Source organism: Echinops telfairi, unplaced genomic scaffold, assembly GCF_000313985.2.
Source record: "Echinops telfairi isolate 266 unplaced genomic scaffold, ASM31398v2 ScPeMD7_7469;HRSCAF=8507_0, whole genome shotgun sequence".
Classification (NCBI taxonomy): Eukaryota; Metazoa; Chordata; class Mammalia; order Afrosoricida; family Tenrecidae; genus Echinops; species Echinops telfairi.
In genome coordinates, this window is record NW_022111372.1 from 38740672 (window position 1) to 38763364 (window position 22693).

Genomic DNA, 22693 nt, shown 5'->3' on the forward strand with positions numbered 1-22693 from the left:
TAGCATGTCGGCTGTGCTGGCAGAGGCCCATGGCTGCTGCAGTGACAGGCAGGGGCCTCTCTTGGTCTTTGCCCTCCTGCTGCTAGGCTGGAGCTCTGGCAACAAGAAGAAACAGCAGCACAGGCTCAGTCCGTTGGCCCTCACGGAGTTTTCATGTCAGCTGAGACAACCAAGACCCAGGCCCCAGGCACTGGGGCCATTTGCCTGCCTAGAAGCAGAACTCCCTAAGGCTCCTTTTTGCCTCCTGCCAGGTACGAGCGGACTGTGTGTCCTGTCTCTTGTCCCATGGACACTGGGAGCTATAGGCATGGCCCAGGGCTGGGTAGGGACAGCAGAGAGGAAGAAGTAGCTGGGTGGCCAGCCTGGGGCCCACAGGCCCCCTTTCGCCTTCCTTCTTTCCTTCCCTTCCCTCCCTCTCTCCCTCCATGGAGTAGACTCCTGCAGCTACAGCCCTCCCTGTAGTGCTTGCTTGGGGCTCAGGGTACAGACGGGGGAGCCAGCTGCTCCAGCTCGCTTTGCCACGTTACCCTTCCTCATTCCTCAACTCAGCCGGTGACATGCAGAGCTGGGGGCACTGCAGGGTTCAGGGTGAGCGAAGTGAATGGAGGGCCATCTCCAGGTGTGCCAGCTCAGTGCGCTGCTCGTCGCACACAGGTGGGCACCTGTGTGCAGGGACCATGACTCAGGAGTGGGGGTAGGAGGGCAGTAACACTGGCTCAGGCTCCAGGTTCCTGGAGTGAGTGGTTGGGAACGGGATTAGTAATGGGATTCGTTCCTGTCTCTTGACGGGACTTGTTAGCTGTTGGCCTTCAGGCCGCATGGATGTGTTTTATTAGCCAGGAAAATTGGTGTGAAGGAAAAACAAACCCCGAGAAGCACATCTCTTGCTAACATGTTCTCTGCAAAACGTCATTGATGCTGGTCCTGAACACAGTTGCGAGGGTGTAGAGGAGGAAGTGTGGCGGGGCCAGGCATCTGTCCAGACGTGCTGCCTGCTATTGCTCGCTGGCCTTTCTTTGTCCAGCTACTGGCCACCTCCCAGTCACTGTGGGCAGTGACATTCTTGCATGGGTTGTCTCTGCTCTGGTCCCCTGCAGGCCACCTGCTCTGGGGGCACCAGTGAGCAGGCGGCTCCCCATGGTGTGTCTGGTCGGACATTCACTCCTGCAGTGGGGGGCTGTCGCATCCGTCTCTGGCCACTTTGATTTTGATTCGTGGTTTATTTTGATAACCAAACCTCCAGATTTGGTGTCCCAGTAGCCTCCCACTGCACAGTCCCTGGGGTTGATCCAGAGGAGTAGCAAGCCTCGTGTCCCCTCCCTGGTGGCCACAGCAGTCCCTTGCTGTCAGATGTGTTCCTGCCCTAGCCACAGAAAGCAGGGGATACAAAGGTTCCCTCCTCCAAACTGCCATCATGGGATTCAGGAGGCCACTGTGAGTCCAGAGGACCCGGCTGGCTCAGGGCAGAGCAGTGGTGACAGGTGCCACCCCAGGCTCCAGGGAGACCACTGTCTCAGGTGGGCTGAAGGCTTGGAGCGAGCCAGACCATGGCTGCTGGGCAGGCGAGGGATCTGCGCCCAGAGGACTGCGGTCTGTACCAGACGCTGCCCCACCCTTTCTCAGCAGCAGCCCCTTCCAGAGGCAGGAAGCAAGCCCGGAGCTCGGCCTGTGGCGGGTGCTGAGTGAGACTGAGTTGTGCTCTTGACAACCCTGTGGCTGGCCAGGCTGCAGGCAGGGACGGCAAGGAGGCCTGAGGTGTGAGCGTCGAGTGCAGGCCTCCCACACCCTCTCGGGCCAGGCGATGCCTCCGCTGACCGTCTGAGCAGGCCTTGCTGGGGTTCACAGGCTTGAGGAGCAGACAGTCCTGGCCTGAGGCCCTGAGGACACGCAGCTGGGGAGCAGTCCCTGGGAGACTGCAGCCTTGACAGGGCAGTTTTCTTCGTGGCTGACTTCTCTAGGACATGGCAGCCTGTCCTGTGGCCATCCTGGAACTGGGCTTCTGGCCAGGGAGGGCTTGACCTAGGACCTCACAAGTTCAAAGCCTGCTTGGTGGTAAGGGACTGGGGTTGTTACCTCAGGGATGCTGGAATTCTGGTGTCAGGGAGCACTCCAACATGCGCCCACTTGCCTGCCAGCACCTTGACACTGGGTGGCACTGTCTACGGGGGTCCTAGGCTTTGGTTGTGTGCGGCGTGCCTCTGGTTCCTGCTCTACAAATGTCTCAGTAACCCACATATTCTCTGTCTTCAGATGAAGAGAAGAAGGCACCTTTGAACAAGAAGGAAAGAATGAAGCTGAGACGGGAGAATTGGCTGCACAGTAAGTTGTTACTTTGGGGTATTGTCAAAGTGGTCCAGGGGTGGCGTCCCAGTCGGGCTCTGGGGGATCGATGCTAAAAGGAGAGCACTGGTGAGCCCTGGAGAGGCTGAAGGCCATCAGGAAAGCCTCACCCAGCAGCCCCCTAGTGTGGGTTTTAATGTGGCAGCCACATGCCCCAGCAGTAGGTACCACTGAGATCCGCAGTCTGCCAGCCTTGGCCCCAGGAGCCGCTAGACGTGCCTCTTTGCTTGTAAAACTATTTTGGTGTTTGAGTCCCAAGATGAATCTTCAGTTACAAAAATATGTGCTAGTTTGGAATATTTTATGTTACAAAAGCAGGGCTACGAACCAGTTCTTCCCTCTTTGGTCACGGCTGAGGAGCAAAGTGAGTTTCCAGAATTTAAGTGAATCCGCGCGTGATGACCGGATGGGAACGAGGAAGGGGTCAAGACGCTGCCAGCAGCGTAATCTTAGACCTCTTAGAACACCCGGGCAGCGCCCTTCTGCTTTGAGCAGGCCAAAATCAGTGGTTTCCCTGCTCAACGACAGTGGCATGCCACTCACCGCCCCTAGTCTCCTGCCTCACACCCTTTTAGGGTGAAGGGCTCACGCCTCCAGTTCCAGGCCTTGCACCCCTACATTTTACCATCTCTTGTGTTGTTCTGGATCACATCCGCATTTTACAGTTTAAGCCTGTTCCAGTTTTGCTGTAGCCCCCATCCTAAGCTGGTTTGAAGCCCTGCCCAGAAATCTCACAGGTGAGACCAGTGTTAGCTTAGGTATGCGTCCATCCAGACAGCTTTCCACGCATGCACGTGAAGGACGGCACGCGTCTGCACCATCAGCTCTCAGCCTCCTTCCTGCAGAGCATCCCGTAGCACGTGGAGCACGTGGAAAGACTAGTATCACGACCACTTCAGAGGGAATACAAGAGGTGCTTCAAGAAATTTGTGGAAAAATGGAATTCAAAGCGATGAGTTTTTCCATAATAAGAATATTCTGAAGCCCCCTCACGTAGTTATTTTTCATGATGCATTATTTATGTTAGTGTAAGATGAGTTTCTCATTGTTTTCAAATGAACTGGTATTTTAAATGCTTTTGTTCTAGTGTTGAGTATAGTTCTAGATCCACACAAGCAAACGCTTGGGGTCCTCAGTGCTCCGTAACCGTGTGCAAGTGCATTGAGACCAAGGAGGCCCTGCCCCACGAGCCGAGCTGCTGTCTGCTGGCGGCGGTCTCCTCAGCTGGGAGGAGCCTGGGTGCTTTAGTGGTCAGCGCTGTGCCACGGTGAGCTGCGAGCTGACATGTTTTTGACCTTGTTAAAAGAAAGGGCCTTTCCTTATGTTTTCAGGAAAAATGTACTAAAATTCACCCCATTTCTGGGCACCTTCCCCTGCGCTCACCATTTTCCATGGTTCTGTCTCCATGCACTGTTGGCATGAAGAGCCGTCCAAAGCGGGGTCTCGCTTTTATCCTGGAACAGATCTTACGTGGACACGCTGGGCTGCTTTTATTTTTCATATGTCGAATATTTGTTGTGGAATGATACTTTTTCCCCATGAAGATTGCTCTACCGCTGTTTTTTTCCTTAGAATCTTTCTCGTATGGCTTTGCCGACTTTATAAAATCCATGTTGACTGTTTTCTTAATTTCCTATTTTCTACCACTTTGGGGATGTTTCCTAAGAAAACAATTCCTCTCTTTTATAGCTCTTAGTGTAGAGTTGTGTGGTGTTCTTTGAAAAGTGGATTGGAAAAGTTAATCATCTATGACCATTTAGAGCCGAAACATTCCTTGACTATAATTCTTTGACTCAGAAGTTTCTTCCAGAGTAGTTGGCCTCTTTCTGTTTTTATTTTGATTCATTTTATGGGGGCTCGTACAGCTCTTACACAATGCAAACATCCACCCATTGTGTCAAGCACGTTTGTACATTTGTTGCCATCATCATTTTCTTCTTTTGGGTATTTTAACAAAATCATTTTATTGGGGGCTCATAATCCAAACATCCACCCATTGTGTCAAGCACACTTGTACATTTGTTGCCATCATTCTCAAAACATTTGCTTTCTACTTGAGCCCTTGGTGTCAGCTCCTCATTTTTCCCCTTCTCCGCCGCTCTCCCTCACAAACCCTTGATAATTTAATAAAGTTTTTTCATGTCTTACACTGTCCAATGTCTCCCGTCACCACTTTTCAGGGAGGAGCTTATATGTAGATCCTTGTAAACATTCCCCCTTTCTACCCCACCTTTCCTCCACCCTCCCGGTATCGCCACTCTCACCACTGGTCCTGAGGGATTCTTCTGTCCTGGATTCCCTGTGTTTCCAGGTCGTATCTGTAACAGTGTACATCTTTCTGGTCTAGCCGGATTTTTGTAAGGTAGAGTTGGGATCATGATAGTGGGTGTGGGGCGGAAGCATTTAAGAATTAGAGGAAAGTTGTATGTTTCATCATTGCTACACTGCTCCGTGACTGGCTTGTGTCCTCCCTGCAACCTTTCTGTAAGGGGATGTCCAGTTGCCAACAGATGGGGCTTTGGGTCCCCAATCTGCACTCCCCCTCAATCACAATGATAGGATTTTTTATTCTTTGATATTTGATCCCTTTAACACCTCTTGATCACACAGGCTGGTGTGCTTCTTCCATGTGGGCTTTGCTGCTTCTCAGCTAGCTGGCCACTTGTTTATCTTCAAGCCTTTAAGACCCCAGGCGCTATCTCTTTTGATGGTCGGGCACCATCAGCTTTCTTCCTTGTTTTTGTTTTTCATTGGGGGGAAAAGTGGGCTTTGCCTCCCTGTTTCCCCCCATAAATTGTCAGATCTCAACTCTTATCAGAGTGAATTGCACACAACATTACTTTCTCATTTTCAAAAGCCCTGCAGACCCTCTGCCTCATTCTTCAAGCCGTTTCAGCGAGAGCCTGCCCTTAGCTGCCTGCCCCTGTCTTTCTCCAGGGACTGGTCTTCGGATCACCGTCCAAAGTCTGTAAGACAAATCTTGCCGTCCTTGCCTCTGAGGAGCACTGGGCACACTTCTCCCAGGACGGCGACGTTGGATTGCCTTGGAAATCTAGGGCGCACATCTGCTCTGTCCTGTTAGGCGGTTATGAGTCAGGCTTGACAACAGTGGGTAAGAATATGTATGTTTCTGTTTCGTTAGTAGGTTTTGTCTTTGTCAATTCTCATGTTTTCTACATTATTGGTTTCAGTTTTCCCAGTTTCCTATTTTTTATGTCTGAGTTTCTGACTTCATTTATTTTCCTATCTTTATTTTCACATGCAAGTCTAATTGGCCTGTAGAAAGTATTAGAGAGCAAGGGTGTCACTTTGAGGCCTAAGATGCACCTGACTCAAGCTGTGGTATTTGCAATCACTTCATGCATGTGAGACGCCCTGGTGGTCTAGTGGGTTCCAGTTGGGCTGCTAACCTAAAGGTCAGCAGTTCAAAACCACTAGCTGCCCCTCCGGAGGAAGATGAGGCTGGTGGTTACAGTCCGAGGAAACCCACAGAAACAGTTCTACCTTGTTCCTGTTGTGCCCTATGAGTCAGAATCCACTCAATGGCTGTGCATTTGAGGTTTGGAGGGTCTTCCCACGCCCGTGTGCAATCATTGAAGGCTTGTGAGTTGGCCTCTAGATACAATTTTAGCTGTGTCTCCCAAGACAGTCTTAGTTTGAAAAGTTGCCTAGAGAGAAGTTCAAACTTTTCAAATGAACACATGTCCTCCCACATTGATTGTGCAGTTAGCATTGCGCTTATTTTCATCATGTATCTGTTCATTTACCCATTCGTCTGAATCCACCATGACTACAGAACTTGTAAATGCCTTCCCAGTGAGCTGCAGCATCAGTACGCTTTGATCCAAATGACTCCAGTACAGTGTTTGATTCTTCTCTTTGGGAGGTTCAGATGTGCACGTGATGAAATGCAAATCTCAGGCTGCCACTGTGATTGGTTGCTAAGAAATGCTTGCAGGTTTGGGGTGTTTTTTTGGTTTGTTTGCACTCAAAACCCCTTTCTGGATACAGACCATTAATTTCCCAGAAGCCTCCTGTGCCCCTTTCCAGTCGGTTCCTACCCCAGTGCCCCAGACAGAGATCACGCTGCTCTGACTAGTCGGTATGCGGTATTGTTTTGTCTGCTCTAGACGTCCTCAGTGGGATCCTGTAGGGTATACTTTTTCAGGCCTGGTTCCTCCTTGCTGCATGCACCAGCCCTTCTGTTGATGGACACCTGGGGGGTCGGGAGGTGTCCCACCTCGAGTGACCATAGAGAAGGCTGCTCTGAACATTCTTTCCAAGTCCTTCGGTGGACACGTGTTTTCATTTCTCGTGGGTAAGTCCATGGGAATGGAATGCTGGGTCAAAGGGCAGGTATATGTTTAGTTTTATCAGCAATTGCCAGACACTTTTCTCAAGTGGGCGACCATCTACTCTCCCACCCACGCTGAGGTTCTGTGTGGCTCCACATCTTCCCAGTGTCTGGCGTCCCTGACTCTTTCACCCTGGCTGTGGGCGGGCATTTGAAGCCGCTTTTGGTTTTGGTTGCCATGAGAGCATTCTGTCCGTCTTCTGCTGGTCTGGAGATCTCTCAGTGCAGTATCAGCTCAAGCCTTTGGCTTATTTTTTTCATTAAACTCTCCTGCCTCCTTTTATCATTGAGCTGTGGAAACTCTTTATATAACCAAATGCCTGTTCTTTGTCAGAAGTGTTCTGAAAAAATATTCTCTTGACTATAGATGGCTTGCCTGCGTGGTTTTAAAAAACATTCCTATATTTTTATGAACAGAAACTTGTAGTTGAGAAGGCCTTTTTAAAAACCAGAACAAAGATAGGTTAGTGGGATCTTAGCCCTCAAAGTGCTAAGCTAGCTGTTTTCAACCACGTCATCTGCATGTGAAAGCAGACGGTGACTAAGGATGACTGGAGAGGAAGGGGGAGCCTTCCCACTATGATGGAGGTGACACGCTCGGTGTGTCATGGCCATGGACTGCCGGAAGCATGGACAGATCTGTTTTAGAAGTCCATTAGGAATGCTTCTTGATAGTGACATACCTTGGGTACCTTATCTAGAGGTGCCAGCCCCTAGAGAATTACACCGTCCTTGGCAAAGTAGAATGACATGTGAGCTACGAGCATCGGCTCAAAAAGCAGCAATTGCGAGGACAGTACAGGCAGTCAGTGTTTTGTTACAGGGTTGCTGTAAGGCCACACCTAACAACCGCACTCATACAATTGTTGCTTGTGTGTCTCCTGTTTAAGAATATGCACCGAGAACTTCAGCTATAAGACTGTCATAACCAGCAATAAGCTGTTCCCGTGACGTGGAGGAATCCTGTGGCCTCATGGCATCGTTTCTCTCGCGTTGATAATTCATTGGTAGGGCCGTGGGAACTCCTGGGAACATCCTCACTGCAGTAGATATGTAAAGAGCTCCGGGCTTCAATATCAAAAGGATCCAGTAACCTTGCCAGGAGCAGTGCTCATTCCCATCTATCAGGGAACTTTCAAACAGGAAAATGACCTCACTTGGCAGACTTGGCTATTGGTCACACGTCTCAGCCGGGGGTTGGTCTTTATACTCGGCTGCTGCCATCGTCTGGGTCTGCTCATTGTCTCAGATTCTTGTATCATCACAGCCAGGGGTGCTGGCGCCGTCTGCTCTGGGGCTGACTCACCCACATAGCTTTCTCTCGGGCTTCAGTGTTATAGCTCTTGACCCATATTGCAGCTCTTTCACAAGGGTGCATCAAGAAGTTCATGGAGAAACGGAATTTTCCCATGAACTTTTGAAACTCCCTCATCTTTGGGTGTAGGGTGTGTTCTCCTACCTCTTCGTGGTCATCAGTCCCTCCGAAAAACCGTGAGATTGGCTGCTTAGGGCACTTCTTGTCATCTGCACATCCATCAGTCCTTTAGGTCCTAGGTTCTACCACCCCCTTTTCAGAAACTACTCCGTGCCGCCCTGGCAACGAGAGCGTTCAGTCCTGTAGCCCGTCATCCTGGATGGAGTATGGTATGTGCGTTGGCAGCTCCTTGCGTCATGCCAGCACCCTGCAATATTACCCACTTTGGGAAACTCTGCTTTAGGTGAATCACAAACTGAGTAGCTTAAAGAAAAAAAGACTAGACTTTTATTGTGAATTAGGTAAAGGCTTGCTGAAGAAATCAGTTTCACCTTCCACAATCTGTATGCATTGTGTTTCAGCTCGCCCATCGCAGTGTGCCATCGCGCTCCCTGCTTCCCGTGGTACCCGCTTCCATTCCTCCTCTGCTTTCCTTCTGCCCTGGGGTCTTAAATAGCCGTGGATATTCCTTTTTTTTTTTTGGATTGTGCAGATGCATTTTTTTTCTTTTTTAAAAATCATCCTATTGGGGGCTCTTACAGCTCTTAACACAACCCATACATACATCCGTTGTGTCAGGCACATTTGTACATTTGTTGCCATCATCATTTTCAAAACATTTTCTTTCTACTTGAGCCCTTGGTGTCAGCTCCTCATTTGTCCACCCTCCCGCCCTCCCTCATGAACTCTTGGTAATTCATAAATTATTTTTTCCATGTCTTACACCGACTGCTGTCTCCCTTCATCAGCTGTGATTATTCTAACTGGCCTTGAATTCTGTTCTAAACACGAAGGGTGAGGGGCCATAGTCTTGGGGGGTCCCAGCAATCTATTTCACTAGTAAGCTCCATTTCTTTTAGGGTTTTGAGTTCTGTCAAGCAGTTTTCTCCCACTCCCTTTACGACCTCCTGTTGTGATCCTCGAGCAGCAGCCAGGTTCTCTTGTAGTTCAGGGCAGTGTTCGTTTTTACATCCAGGCCTTAGTCCTTCTTGACTTAGTGCTGTTGATGGCGGGAGCTTAGCGGTTATCAGCTGCTAACGCAAGGCCGGCATTTGGACTCCATCAGTTGCTCCTTGGAAAGTAGATGGGACTTCCTCCTGCCATAAAGGTTTGCAAGCCTGCCTTGGAAACCCCAAGGGTCCTGTGGCTCAGAATGGACTTGACTGCAGTGAGATGGTACGACCTCCCTGCGTGATGTAAACAGTTTTGCATGTAGCCACCTATCGAGCGCTCCCACAGAAGAGAAGCCCTGGCCATCCGTTTCCATTAATGTTGCAAGCAGATCTCCCCTGTAACACAGGGTCACCAGGAGCGAGAACCAACTAGATCAGCGGTTCTCAACCTGTGGGACCCTTTCACAGGGGGGCGCCTGATTCATAACAGTAGCAAAATCACAGTTGTGAAGTAGCAATGAAAATAATTTTGTGGCTGGGGGTCCCCACAACATGAGGACCTGTATTCGAGGGTTCGCAGCAGGAGGAAGGTTGAGCTCCACGGGGCTTGGGGGAGGCCCTGCGTTTCCAGGGTGCCTCCTCAGGCCCAGCACCATCTCTCAGAGACACTGCCCTTTTGGTTGGATTGTGTTGGTGTCTTTGTCAAATATAAAATGGCCCCAGGAGTGTGGGTCTGTCTGCACTCTCTTCTGTTCCATGCATCTGTTTATCCTGCCAGCCTTGTTCCATGAGGGTAAGTTTGAAAAAAAAAAAAAAAAAGGATTGCCACTAGGATTCCCATTGAGGAATGCAGGGTTTTTTGTTCCAAAGAAGCTTGCTTAAATGTGCCCCTGATCAGTGTGTAGACACTGTGATAGGTTTGCCTTAGTCTCGTTTGAGTGCCTTAGAAGAAGAGGGTCCACTGAAGAGAGTCATCTCTGGCGGTGGCCTGGTGGGTTAGTTCAATTCAAGGCAAAGAAGTCAGCTCAGAGCTTTTACGAGATTGGAGAGTCCAAAAGGGGGGTAATCTTGACAGATTTTTTCTTGGACACAGGATGTTCACGGGGGCTTATTAAAACAGTTTTTAAGGAAATGGAAAACCACTTTGAGAAAAAGAGCAGGAAAGTTGTGCTAAGTAGTTTTTTCAATCCTGACTATACACTGGCTCCTCCTTCGTGGAGGGTAAGAGCTGTTCTACGAGCCGTCTGTGGGGCAATGTTAGCCCGGCACCATCCTACAGCCCCGGTCTTGCCACTTCATGTTTCTTAGGGGCCGTGAATGACGTGGGCTCTAACTCAAAGCTAGCCTGTGAATACAGAACAAAACACTGGGCTCGTGCTCCATCCGCACAGTGGTTCTGTTTGAGCCCACTGCTGTAGCCACCATATCCATCTTATTAAGCATGGTGTCCTTCCCCAGGGAGTGGTCCCTCCTGAGAATGTGTCCCAAATAGGTGAGGCGGAGTCTTGCTACCCTCCATTGTCGGGAGTCTTCTGGCCGTACTTCCCAGACCGATGTAGCAGCTCACGGTATGATATTTCCAGTATTCCTTTCCAACGCCCAATGCAGTACGTACTCTGCTTCTGGATCCTCGTAAAATGAAACCTCGTCACGATGTCTGTTGGTCCACTTGTGAGGATTCTTGCATGTCTTTGCTTTGCAATCCACACTGGAGGGCTGCAGTCATCAGCACGTGTTCCAGGGCTTCCTCGCTCTCAGCAAGCAAGGCTGTGGGTCTGCATGTCAGGGACTGGCTAGAGAGCGGGACGCACCACTTCGACCGCGTCCATGTGCCTAGATGGAGAACGTGTCATCAAACAATGGCTTCGCATTTGGATATTTTTGTTTCATAAAACTCAGCAACGGGAGGGAGGGGAAAAATGGTGACCTAATGTTTAAGTGGAGAGGAAATGTTTTGAGAATGATGAGGGCAATGAATGTACAAATGAGCTTTACACAATTGATGTGTGTATGGATTGGGATAACAGTTGTATGAGCCCCTAATAAAATGTTAAAAAAAAAACAAAAACAAAAAAACTCAGCAACAACCAGACTCTCTGCGTTCACTCAATTCTGACTTCCAGCAACCCCCCCAGTGGGAGTCCGAGACTGTAACTGCTTGGAGTAGAAAGCCCCGTCTGGTGGTTTTGAACTGATGACCATGTAGGTCACAGCCCAATGTGTAAACCACTACATCACCAGGGCTCCACTTGTTCAGAAGGTTTCTTCACATTGTTTTGTTGAAATACTTTGATTTGCCCTCCTTTTTAAGATTGCTTTGATTATTTTAGGCCCTTAAGCTTCCACATAAACTTTGCCATCAGCTTGTCAGTTTGTTTAAAACAACCGCCCCACACTGAGCGAGATTATGATTGGGAATCTTAGCCTGATATCTTCAGATCCATGGACAAAGAGCATCTCCATTTACTTCCATTTTGCTTAGTTTCTGTGAGCCGGGCTTTGTGGCTTACATTGTCTATATAAAATTGCTTTTGGTTTTATATATAGATATAAAATCTTGTATCTAGTGCCCTGCACTGTGGAATTTAATATGTTCATACTGTATAACCAACCTGTTTAAACTAGCAGTCAGCCAGGCCGGGTCATCGCCTGTCTGCAGTAGTAGCCAGCAGTAGCTCCCCTGGGAGGCCCATCAGGGAGTCCCCGCTGTGCTGTGGATCCTGTCTGCTCTTGCTCCTAAGCCTCCCTTCTGCCTTCGGATTGTGCCCTAACGTTTCCGTGTACTACTACTCTTTGGGGGCAAGCACTCGCTCAGCTTTGACTTTGGGCGCTGTGCTCTGGGTTAGTCCCGCCTACTCCCTCAAAGACAGGTTGCCTGGAGAGACACAGGGCCAAGCAGGGCAGAGGGAGTTGTGGCCAGAGCCCCTGGATAGGGCCACAAGACTTCGAGAAACCTGTGGAGTGCCACCTCCCTAGTCAATAGATTGTTTGCTTTCAGAAGGTACTCTCTTGAAAATGCCTGCCCGACACTGTCTCACGGGCCATGATAGTGTGCTACGCGCTGGGTCCAGGATATATGTGACCAGTGCCAGGGCTGTGCCGGATTCTGCCTGTGCGGGTCTCGTGTTGTCCCCTGGCACTTCTAGCCTCTGGGACAGCGGCCTTACTGTTGTCTCTGCTGCCACCTGATGAGCAGCGGGGTCCTTGTGCGTGGGCAGCCATGGGGCGAGGTGTCCCTCTGCCTCCCTCAGGCATTGCCTCTTGCCCTGGGGGCAGGGGTGTATGTGGGAGGGCTGGTCTAAAACCTGCAAGTATTTCAAAGTTTGGAAGCTAAGTATATGTATAAATACAGCTTAAGTCTCAGGGCTCTATCAGTTCTCAGACTCAGTTCCCTTCTCAGGGCCATGCTGAAGTCAAGCATGCCTGGCCACCCCCCAGTCTGTTCAGCTAGACACCAGTCTCCACAGCCTGGCAGCCCATGTCCGTGGTCCGCGCTTTGCCTTCAGGTCCCACCCCTTCCCCTGGCATCAGCCCCCGGTGGGAAGACTCCTTCCTGCTGGCATCCTCTTCCCTAGTCTCGGGCCGGGGAAGCCTGGGCGACTGCCTTGCTGGCAAGTCAAGTCACTCCGGTCTGTGCTTTGTCCTTGTGCCTCCCTCTGCCTCCCCACGTGCCCAGGCCACCACGCCAGCCTCCTCTGCAAAAGAAAAAACCCTCAGTGCTTATAATGCTGGTCTCATGACCAAGCCTGTAATTAAAACGCGTGCCGAGCTCTGTGATTAAGGGAAAAAATAACTCGAGCCGCCGCCTCCCAGGTTTCTAGGGCGGGGAGGTAGGTGACAGCAGGAAGGGGAGTGTGGCGCCCGCTTCCAGCAGGCTCGTGATGGCAGTCTGCCCCAGAGGAAGCGGGCCGGCCAGTGTTGGGGCTGGGGTGGGGGGGGGGCACTCTTGCTGGCCCTAGTCACCCTTGCACACCCAGCTGTCCGGCACTTTTAAAATAGGTTTGTCCCCTGCACCATCTGCTGAGACTTGGTGGCACTCCATCTGCTTTTTGATGTGAGCTCATGGTGGGGGGGGGGGGGGCATGTGGTTTCTGCTCCCCTCTAACTTCATGCTCTCTCCTCTTCATCCCAGAGATTGAGGCTATCAAGCAGGCCGAGAAGAAGCGCTCAGAGGAACAGCGACGGAGGGCCACCGAAGTGGTGGGAGATCTGCGCCCACTGCTGGAGGCCCTGCCCACTCTGGCGGAGCTAGAGCGCCCCAGTGGCCAGAGGCAGCCCAAGAGGCAAGTATGGTACCTTGGTCAGAAAGCAGGCCGAGTTGTGTGGTCCAAGACCGACTCCTTCCCCACAGACCAAGCACCGGCTGAACTGGGTCCAGAGGAAAAAGAATGGTGGAAGAGGGAGAGGTGGGAAGGGTCCCTGCAGTTTCGGATCTCATCAGACTCTCGATCTTTTCGCCTGAGCCCCGCCCACCCTCCCTCTGGGCCAGGCAAGCAGGAGATGCCGGGAGTGGCTGGCCCACCCGTGGCAAGCAGGCGTGTATTCAGGTTGGTGAAGTGGCCGAGATGTTAGGGCTTAGGTCAACTAGCCTCCTGGATAGGGGAAGTCACACAGCCCAACCGATCAGTGTCTGAAGCCTGATGACACCCCCGTGGTTCCGTAAGCCTGTGGTATAAGGGAGAGACTCGGCAGAGTGCTCCTCCAGCCTGCATAGCAAACGCGTCAACAAGCTGCCCGAGGCTGCTGTGCAAGCCCCTCTGCCATGTGGGCCTTAGGATCCAGCTGTTCCAACTGGGCCTCCTGGCGAATCAGTGCAGGCGAATCATCCTGCAGACCACTCCTCCACCTTTGAAAACCAGCGTCTGGCCTTAGTGGAGACTGAACACCTTACATGGACCACCAAGTCACCGTGCCCATCACGACTGGGTATTGTCTGACCCTGCGGCTCATCCGACTTGGCCACAGCAGTATTTCCTCTCAGTGGAAGCCGTGATATGCATGAGCTTGGGCTAGAGCAGGGCCTGAAGGTACAGGCAGGCCGAATGAAGAAGTGGCCCAAATGCCTACAGTCCCCACTCCACTCTGGTTACAGTACCTCCTTCTCCCAGCCTGCACCTGTGGCTTCCATGACGGGAAGGGAGGAGTTCCTGGTGCTTGGTGTACCGATGGCTCTGCACTCCATGCAAGTACCACTCGGAAGTGCCCACCAGCAGCACTGGAGCCTTTTTCTGGGGCCCCCTGAGGAACCATGGCGAAGGCAGATGCTCCCAATGGGCAGAACTTCTAGCAGTGCACCAAGTTGGATTTCCCTGGAAGGCAGACTGGCCAAATGTGTGATTGTAGCGATTTGTGGGCTCTGGCCCATGGTTTCGCTGGATGGTCAGGGACTTGGAAGGAAATTTGGTGACGAGGAGGTGTGGGGAAGAAGCATGTGGATAGATCTCTTTGAATGGGCCAAAGAAAGTGAAGGCTATGTGCCCCAAAGGATCACCTCTGCAGGGGAGGATTTTGACAGCCATGTGGATGGGACGATGCGTTTCATGGAAACCAGTCCTCTTTGCACAGCCACTCCTGTCCTTGCCCGGTAGGGGCCTGAACAAAGTGGACACGGTGCGTGGGCTCGGCAACGTGGACTTCCGCCCACCAAGGCTGCCTTGACTATTGCCACTGCTGAGTGCCCGGCCTGCCAGCAGCAGAGACCGACAGTGAATCCAAGCAGACTGTTTTCCTGTCCCTGCCACCTTCTCCTCTTCAGGTCTGGAGACCCTCGTTCCAAAGGGAGGCGGTCAGATGAAAACGGGGTTAGCGCATCTGTGCGGTTGTGTGCGTGTTAGTTGTAGCACATTAGGAGCACCTCTGATTTAATTTATTGTCTTTGGCGATTGTGATGGTTAATGAGTAATGCACAGATGTCCTGTTGCCAAGGGGTGGTCTATGCTGGCTAAGGATGATGACAACTAGACACTCCGGTAAGGGTATGGGCGGAGCTCAAGCTGTCAATTGTGTCTCAGCCTGATGACACCCTGTTGGTATCAAGAGCCTTGTGGTATAAGAGGGGAAGCAGGGTGAATTCTCTTTGGTCCTCTGCTGGAGCTGGATCTCGCACCTGGTTCCTTGATCTATGAAGTCACCTGCCAATTTAAGGCCCCCTCAGCAGGCTCCAGACAATGGATTTATTCAATCTACTTCGGACCTCTGCATCCACCAGCCTGCTTTCTGTTCACCGACTTCCCCGAGCCAGGAGAAGCCTGGCTTGAACTGGACAGGACTTGGCGATTTCTCAAACTGTGTGAGCCATTTTTGTTATAAAGCTTTCTCTGTACAGCACACATGCGTCCGTGGTTTTGCTTCTGATTGGACCTAACAGAGTGGCCAAGGTGGACTCTCACACCCCTCTTCCTTCCAGCTGTGCATGGCCACCCTAGCCCTCTCTAGCCCCCCGCACAGCCGTGGCCACCAAGGCTGCTCTGCCTATTGGGCCTGGTGCTCTACTGTGAGCACCCACTGGCTGTGCCCTCCTCTCTCAGGCTGAGACCTCCATGGGCCTTGATGGCTCTTGCACACACCTTCCCACTGGGGGCTCCTCAGCTATACCGCCTCCCTGAGGTGGGCCTCACTTCCCGGACCCACGTGGCCTGTGTGCCTAAGGTGGACGCTTGTCCACACCCACAGGGCCACGGAAGCCAGTCTGAGCGTGTGCAGATTGAAGCAGAGGGACTTTGCAGTGGGGAGGTGACAAGCACCCGTCCCAAGAGCTCGCGTGGGCTTTGCTCAGGCCTCCCTTCAGAGGCACACTTGGTGCTCTGGCGAGTTTGTGCCTGGCACATTTCTGAAATGTCTTGGAACCAAAGTTGATAGCTCCTTGTCACCAGAATCCTAGCTGCCAGAGTTTTGGGGTACTCAAACACGCCGGCATGTTCCCATTGCCCGTTCCCATTGCCCTTTCCTGAGAGCTAGTTGGAGAGGGGCCCACCCCTGTATGAGTGAGACAGCCAAGGTTGACCTGGGCCTTTCTCGGGTGCACTGAGACCCCGTGGCAGGCCGGGTGGGTGGGGTGTGTGTGTGTGTGTGTGTGTGTCCACAGATTGTTCTGTGTGTGTGTGTGTGTGTGTGTCCACAGATTGTTCTGTGTGTGTCCACAGATTGTTCTGTCCTGAGCTTTTGTGACCTTGAGTGTAGGATCTGGGCGTGATGACCTGCACATGGATGCCTGTGGACAGGCCTCCCCTCTGGTCACCACACTGACATCATTGTCCTCTGAATTCATAGGCACAGTGACCTGCTGCCTTCTAGCGGTAACTCCCCCTGCCCCCCCCCCCCAAAAAAAAAAAAACAGCTGCCGAGGACCTATGTGCCACCTGTTTGGGTTGTTGTCTTCATGAAGGAAGGAGGGGCCCCAGCCAGGTGTGGGCCCACACCTCAGCTTTCCAGGAGCAAGCTGGGCAGACTGAGGGTGCTCTGTTGTGATTACCGTAGATTCTGGCCATCAGTATTTATTGCTGTCACTTCTTTGGTGTTTTGAGAAATAATTTCTGTAGCTGATAGCACTGACCCTTGTCAGCCCAGGCGGCTCCCTGTCCACCCCATCACAGACGAGACTGTCCAGGGGGAAACCACCCACAGCGGTGAGCAGACTGGGGGTGGGGGTGGGGGTGGGGGTTGGTTGAGATTGACGGCTGACCTCAAGCCTGAGATGCAAATTCCATTCTGGGTCCTCACACAAAATGCTGCCCAGGTCAAAGCGCACCTGTGTGGTTTCTCAGTTTCCTCATCCGCAGAATGTCCCGAGAGCTGCAGAAACCTTGGTCTGCTGGCCGGGGCAGGAACGCTGTGGGACCGTGGCAGCCATGAGGCTGTGCTCCCTCAGGTCGGGAGAGGCAGCCTAACCCGGCCTCAGCCTCTCAATGCCCAGCCCCACGCGGTCTCCTCCTGGAACCCGGGGGCGTGGTGAATAAACATATCACAATAGTTTCCTTTAATTCATTTCTTCGTATGTTTGAAACGAACTTGTTTGGCCCTAAAGTCAGCCTCGTTTGTATGTTGCCTCCCTTGTTTTTTAGCCACTCAGACCAGTAATTAGGTCTGACGGGTAAGGAAACTGGAGGGATGTTTTTTAAGGCTGTGAACCTTCTCTTTCTCTCCCTCCCCACCCCGTTTTAATAATTTGATTTTTAAGGGAGCAATTTTGACACAGCCCATTTCAACAAATGAACTCCTACCCCTCTAAACTCCCCACGGCAGTTTCAGGTTTACAGGACCATTACAGAGACAGTACAGAAATAGCCTCGTCTCAGAATGAAGAAAGTCTTGGGTCTTCTGAGCATGGTGTCTAACAGCCTGGAACCGGCGCGCATGCACAGTGCGTGTAGGTGGTGGTAGCCCGAGCCCCTGCTGGCCATCAGTCTCTGCCTTCCAGAGGTCCTGGCCCTGAGCACCCGTCTCCCTAGGCTGTGCTTGGCTCTGACAGCCATGCGCCCACGCTGTTCTTGATGACCTTGGCCATTTTGAGGAGTGCTAGTTAGCTGTTTAGTTGAGTGCCTCTCAATTGGCATCTGGGTGATGATTTGCCATAAGGAGAGATTTGGGGACATCGGCCCTGGCTTAAGGTCATGCTTGTCCTCCTCACCTGTGGGGTCCTCTTCCTCTCCCACCCTGGCTCTGAGAGGAGTTCCTCTGTATACACCCCATGCTTACGGAGTGGGGAGCTAGTACAGAAGGTGCCGGCATACTGTGCGCCTTGCACACACTGTCACTTTTATAGCTTGCAGGCTGTGCAAGCAGCCTGGTATGGAGCAATGCAGACAAAGTTTACATTGCATTGGGAAACCAAAAACCCATACCACTCTGTTACAGTGCTTGCTCTATGATAGTCTGGGCCCCAACCCCAAACAGTATCCCTGAGGTCTTGCTTCTTGGATGTGGGATTCCCTACAGGGTGTTTGCCTCCCCTCCCACTAGCCACTCAGTCATTTACATGAGAATGGACCTGAGCGCCCGTGCCTCTCAGGTGCTTCTAGCTGGAGCCCCACCACTGCGTGCGGGCGGGATGTGGACTGAGCACCCCCTTCTGACGGTACAAGATACTCCAGGCAGATGGGGCACATTTCCCACCCCAGCTCTAACACTGCCACGTCTCCAGGAAAGCGGGCTCCCTGTATTGAGGACACATTTCAGAAACAGATTGGGGTGCTTGCTGTGCTCACTGGAATACTCTGTGCTTTTAGGCCCCCCTGCTGTTGGTTACTTCTGTGTAGAACCATCTCTGTGGAGCTAACCCTGAGCTTTGTCAGCAGCATGTGGGTCGCTCTGCCCACCTCCCTTTGCCTGTTCCCAGCACCTTCCGTGGGTAGAGTATTCCACCCTAGTGGGTGTGGTCGGGTACCAACTGTGCCCTGTGAGACGCAGCATCACCCCAGAGCTCAGTGCCTTTCCCATTCATTTCCAGAGTTACGGCACCTTCAAGAGCCTTTGCTGGGGAGCAGGATCAGGGCTCTTACCTTCCCCTTCACTGGTCACCCCATCCAGTGGTCAACCTCAGTACCTCACCTGGCCCCTGACCATCACCATGGCAGAAGGCAAAGCTTACCCGCCGGGGCGACAAACCTAGATCCCTGATACGGGCTTTCAACTTGCTTAAAACTTCCTGGAGGGGAGCCCCGCATGCAGTCTGAGAGGCCCAGGCCGAGCCGCCTGGCTGTGGCATCCTCGCCCTCTGCTCTGGCCTGTGGCTGAGCCCAGGCCACCGTGGCTCAGAGGAGATGGGCACTAGAAGAGCCCTTGCACGGGACGCCTTCACGAGGCCCGTGTCTGACCACCCAGGATGTGGGCTGTGGACATTGGCCCGAGCTTTCTGACTCCTCAAGAACTGAGGAGCAAAGGGTCATGCATGAGAACTTGGGGTGAATGGGAGGCCGAGTTCCACCCCCCCCACCATAAGAGACTCAGCAAGGGCTAAAGAAGAGTGGGACTGAGATCATTTTTGGTGCACATGACATGTCTTACATTCATATTTCAAAAATTAACATGAATAAAACACTAGGTCTGGAGTCTAAATTTAGCTAAGGAGCTCGGAGTAGATTGTCCGACCCTTCCCACCCTCTCGGTCCATCGTTGTCTCTGGAAGGAAGCCTGTTGCACCCCCTCTGGGGCTCTGCTGCTATCTGCTACAGGCCCCGGTCTTGACCTGTTTGACCTTGGCCTGGCCCTTGTCTCAGGAAGAACACCTGATTTCCTGGGGACCACATAGATCCTCAGGATAAGTGCAGTGTGATGGGAGGTTTGGTGTGTGCGTTGCTGTCTGCTTCACCCCTAGCGAGTGGCATGCCCTGGGAGGCAGCCTAGGTGCCGTCAGCCCTGGGGCTAACCCAGTGACCACCCGGCCCCTCAGGTTCAAGCACCCGTGTGAAAGTCGCTCGGTGTGGTTGGTCAGGCCCCAGTTTGTGCAGCCCCGGCGTGCAGCTCGGGCGAACCTGGCGGCGCTCTTGGCTCTACGTCGGACTGCTGACCACGAGGGCATCTTTGGGTGTGACTAACCGGGCTTCTCCCTGTGCACGGCAGGCCGAGCCGCAAGCCCAGGCCCACGGAGCTCAGGCAGATGAGCGGCAACCAGAGGATTCAGTTCCTGTGAGTATGTGCTGCCTCGGCTGTCCCCACCCACCCACGACCCCAGTGTGGAAGGAGCACCCTGGGGCGCCCCGGCCTCCCTGTCCCAGGACGGCATGCCACTAGGGTTCAGGCTCCCTGTCCGGCTGGGTGTCCTCAGCGCTGTCCCCGTCCTAACCTTTAGGTCTTCCCTTGCAGCATGGAAGAAAGCGCCCGGTTCAAGGCCCTGCTGTCCAGCCCCGCCTACCGAGCCAATCCCCTGGAGGTCATCGGGCAGCGACTCCCCCGCCAGCTCTCTGTGGACGGCATTCTCGCCTTCCAGTCCTGATGGCTCAGAGCCCTGCTGGTGCAGTGCGCCAGGGGCCTCCTGTGCTTGGTGTCTTTCCTGTAGCTGGGGACGATTTTCTTTTGCTAGGCGTTAGGGAGGAGCATGGTGAGTGTGAGAAACATGGAATAAAGTGCTTTGGGCTGAACTGCACACCCCAAGCCCGTGCCTCCACTGCTCTCCGGGCACATCCGTCCCTGCTAGGTCTTGTCCCAGCTGCCGGGTGCTTGGCTAAGCATGCCCTGCCCACTGATGCTCCTCATGCCCCCTCCCCTGTCCCCGAGGGCCACAGGAGCTACGTGGTGACCCCTTGCTGAGAGTGTGGAGGGAGCCGAGTACCCAGGCTGTGGGGCTCACCACCTGCTCCCCCACCTCTGCCCTCCTGCTCTCCGAGTCCTGTTCCAGGGCCCCAAATAGAGGGCAGATCACACCAGGCATGACGGCCTGCCCCACTTCTTGTAGGTTTTCATCTGGGTCAGTAGAGTTGGGGTTGTTTTTTGACCACTGGGTGCCCCCCACGCTCTAGAGCGGTGCCCCCGTAGGTAGACAAGTGGGCTGCTAAATCAGTGTGGCCCTGCCTTGGCAGGTGCGCCAGGCATCTCAGGACTTGGGCCCGTGGGATCGGGACAGGGCCCCCCAAGAGGTCCATAACTAGCTCTTGGCAGAGGGTTTCCACATGACAGCTAGTCACCAAGAATCATCTGTGTAAGTGTGCTAGCCATAGAACACTGACCATGAGCAGTGGGCTGGGTTCCAGGGACTGTCCTTACATGAACTGGTCACAGCGGGCAGGAATCTGCAGCCTCCCCTTCCCTACCCATCTCCCACCCCACCCCCACTCCCCCTCAGCCAGAACAGACTCCAGGAGACCTGATGGTTCTGGTGTGTGGATGGCCTGCCAGGAAGGTATGCAGGCACTTCTAAAGGACGGCAGGGGGGCTTCTGCTTTGAGGGCCCCATAGGCTGGGCCTCTCCCAATGCCTTAGTCTGTACTTTAAAGAAACAAATCCACAGAAACTCATAACGTATAAGAGAGTTTTATATAAAGGGTAAGTGCACATCAAGAAAACACCCCAACCCAGTGCTGCCCAAGCCCACAAGTCCAACATTAACCCATATGTCCAACACCAATCCACAAAGTTCTCCATCTCACAAAACACAGACACTTACAATGCCAACTGCAGGAGGAAAGCCGAGTCAGCATGTAAGCATCTCAGCTCTGGCAGGGGTCTCCACACGGCTGCTCCATCACCTGGGGGTGCATCGGGGTAGGTCCATGTGGCTTCTCCTAAGGGATGTCTTGCAGGAAGTGAGCCTTTCCAGCTGAAGCAGGAACTGGCTGAGGCAGCTGCACCCTGGTCCGACCAACAGAAAGCAAGAGACCCGAGAACTTGAAACGCGAGGCTCACTGAGCCATTTATCCCTCCGCCCTTTAATTAACCCCATGTGTTTATCGGCCAGGTTGGCACAATAAACTAAATCCACCCCTTGGCACCTGTACATCATTCTTTAGCCTCACAGTTGCAATTAAGGAATACCTATGCCTTAATCCTATAATCCTGGGAATATGTTCCCCCACCTATGAAAGTTTGTAAGCCAACCACTTCATGCACCCCCCCACTCCCCCCACCCCCCGGTTTTGGCTATCCAATTTATATACTGCCCACTTACATCAACCCAGTGCTCTGAGGAGACTATCATTTTTTGCAACATGAAGAGTCTTCATTCCAGTTGGAACCTTGTGAAGTCTGCATCCGTAAGCAAAGTCAAATCCGGACAGGCCATCCATATAGTCAGCAACAATATGCACCAGTTCACAGGCTCAAAAATCACCAGTTGGTCGGGTTCTGGTCAACTCAATGTGGGCTGCCTCACTCAGCCTCCACAGGGTGCCCATTGGGCGCCTTGCCTTAGACCATGGGCTCTCACCAATACTCCACAAGCCTAGCCCCCTTGTGCTAGGTCATGAACTTTAGACCAGTCAACCCGCTCTCATCTTTTACCTGTAAACCAAGTCCACAGGTGTCGGTGGCCAAACTCAACCCGTCTCTTTATTGCTGCATTTCTCTCACTTCCACTCAAAAAGTAGATTCAGGTGGTCACCTAGCAAGCAAGTACCCCACATGTAGGGACACCTGGCTCCCTTCAAAGAGCCAAGCATCAGGAAGCCTATGTTTGGCCATTGACTGCTGGGCAGGGGCAGCGACCCAGGGGCCACAGTTCACTGAAGAGGTGGGTTCCAAGGGTGTGCATTGTGCATGACGTCACCATGTGCCTATTAGGACCAACTGGGAGCAGTAATGGCTTCTCCCACCCTGTTACCACCCTCCTGCCCTGCTGCTCCCAGTGAATAGCCCGTGCAGCTCCTGTGTGGAAGGCGGCCTGGAACGCCAGGTCGAAGCTTCCCAGCACCAGGAGGCGGGGGTGGTCTGTCCCAGCCCTTGGCGGAGCTAGGCCCACAGCAGGCAGGTCCCAGTTCCAGGAAGCTCATTAGCCCTTTTCCAGCCCTGTTTCCCGGGCATCTGCAGGACACAGCCCTCAGGCTATTTAACACCCTTGTTACCAAGCCAGGGAAGACCAAGGGTGGGCGTGGGCATCCAGGGAAAAGAGACAGGGCTCCCTCTCCCAGTGGGCCTGGAGTGGTGGTCCGATCTCCCACTCCCCAGGTTTCCTCTGGTCTTGAGCAGGGCCCCTTCCCTGCCCTC

The 22693-nt window shown here is 52.8% G+C and overlaps 1 protein-coding gene across 1 annotated transcript in view; it reads left to right on the plus strand.

Moving 5' to 3' along the window:
- Positions 1-20141, plus strand: part of SLX9 (SLX9 ribosome biogenesis factor) — a 46434-nt gene extending 26293 nt beyond the window's left edge. The window contains exons 3-6 of the mRNA XM_045284549.1: positions 2251-2319; positions 13194-13344; positions 19619-19684; positions 19862-20141. Coding sequence (XP_045140484.1) covers positions 2251-2319; positions 13194-13344; positions 19619-19684; positions 19862-19991 — 416 coding nt within the window. The 3' untranslated portion in view covers positions 19992-20141. The remainder of the gene's footprint in view (positions 1-2250; positions 2320-13193; positions 13345-19618; positions 19685-19861) is intronic.
- The last annotated feature ends 2552 nt before the right edge of the window (positions 20142-22693 follow it).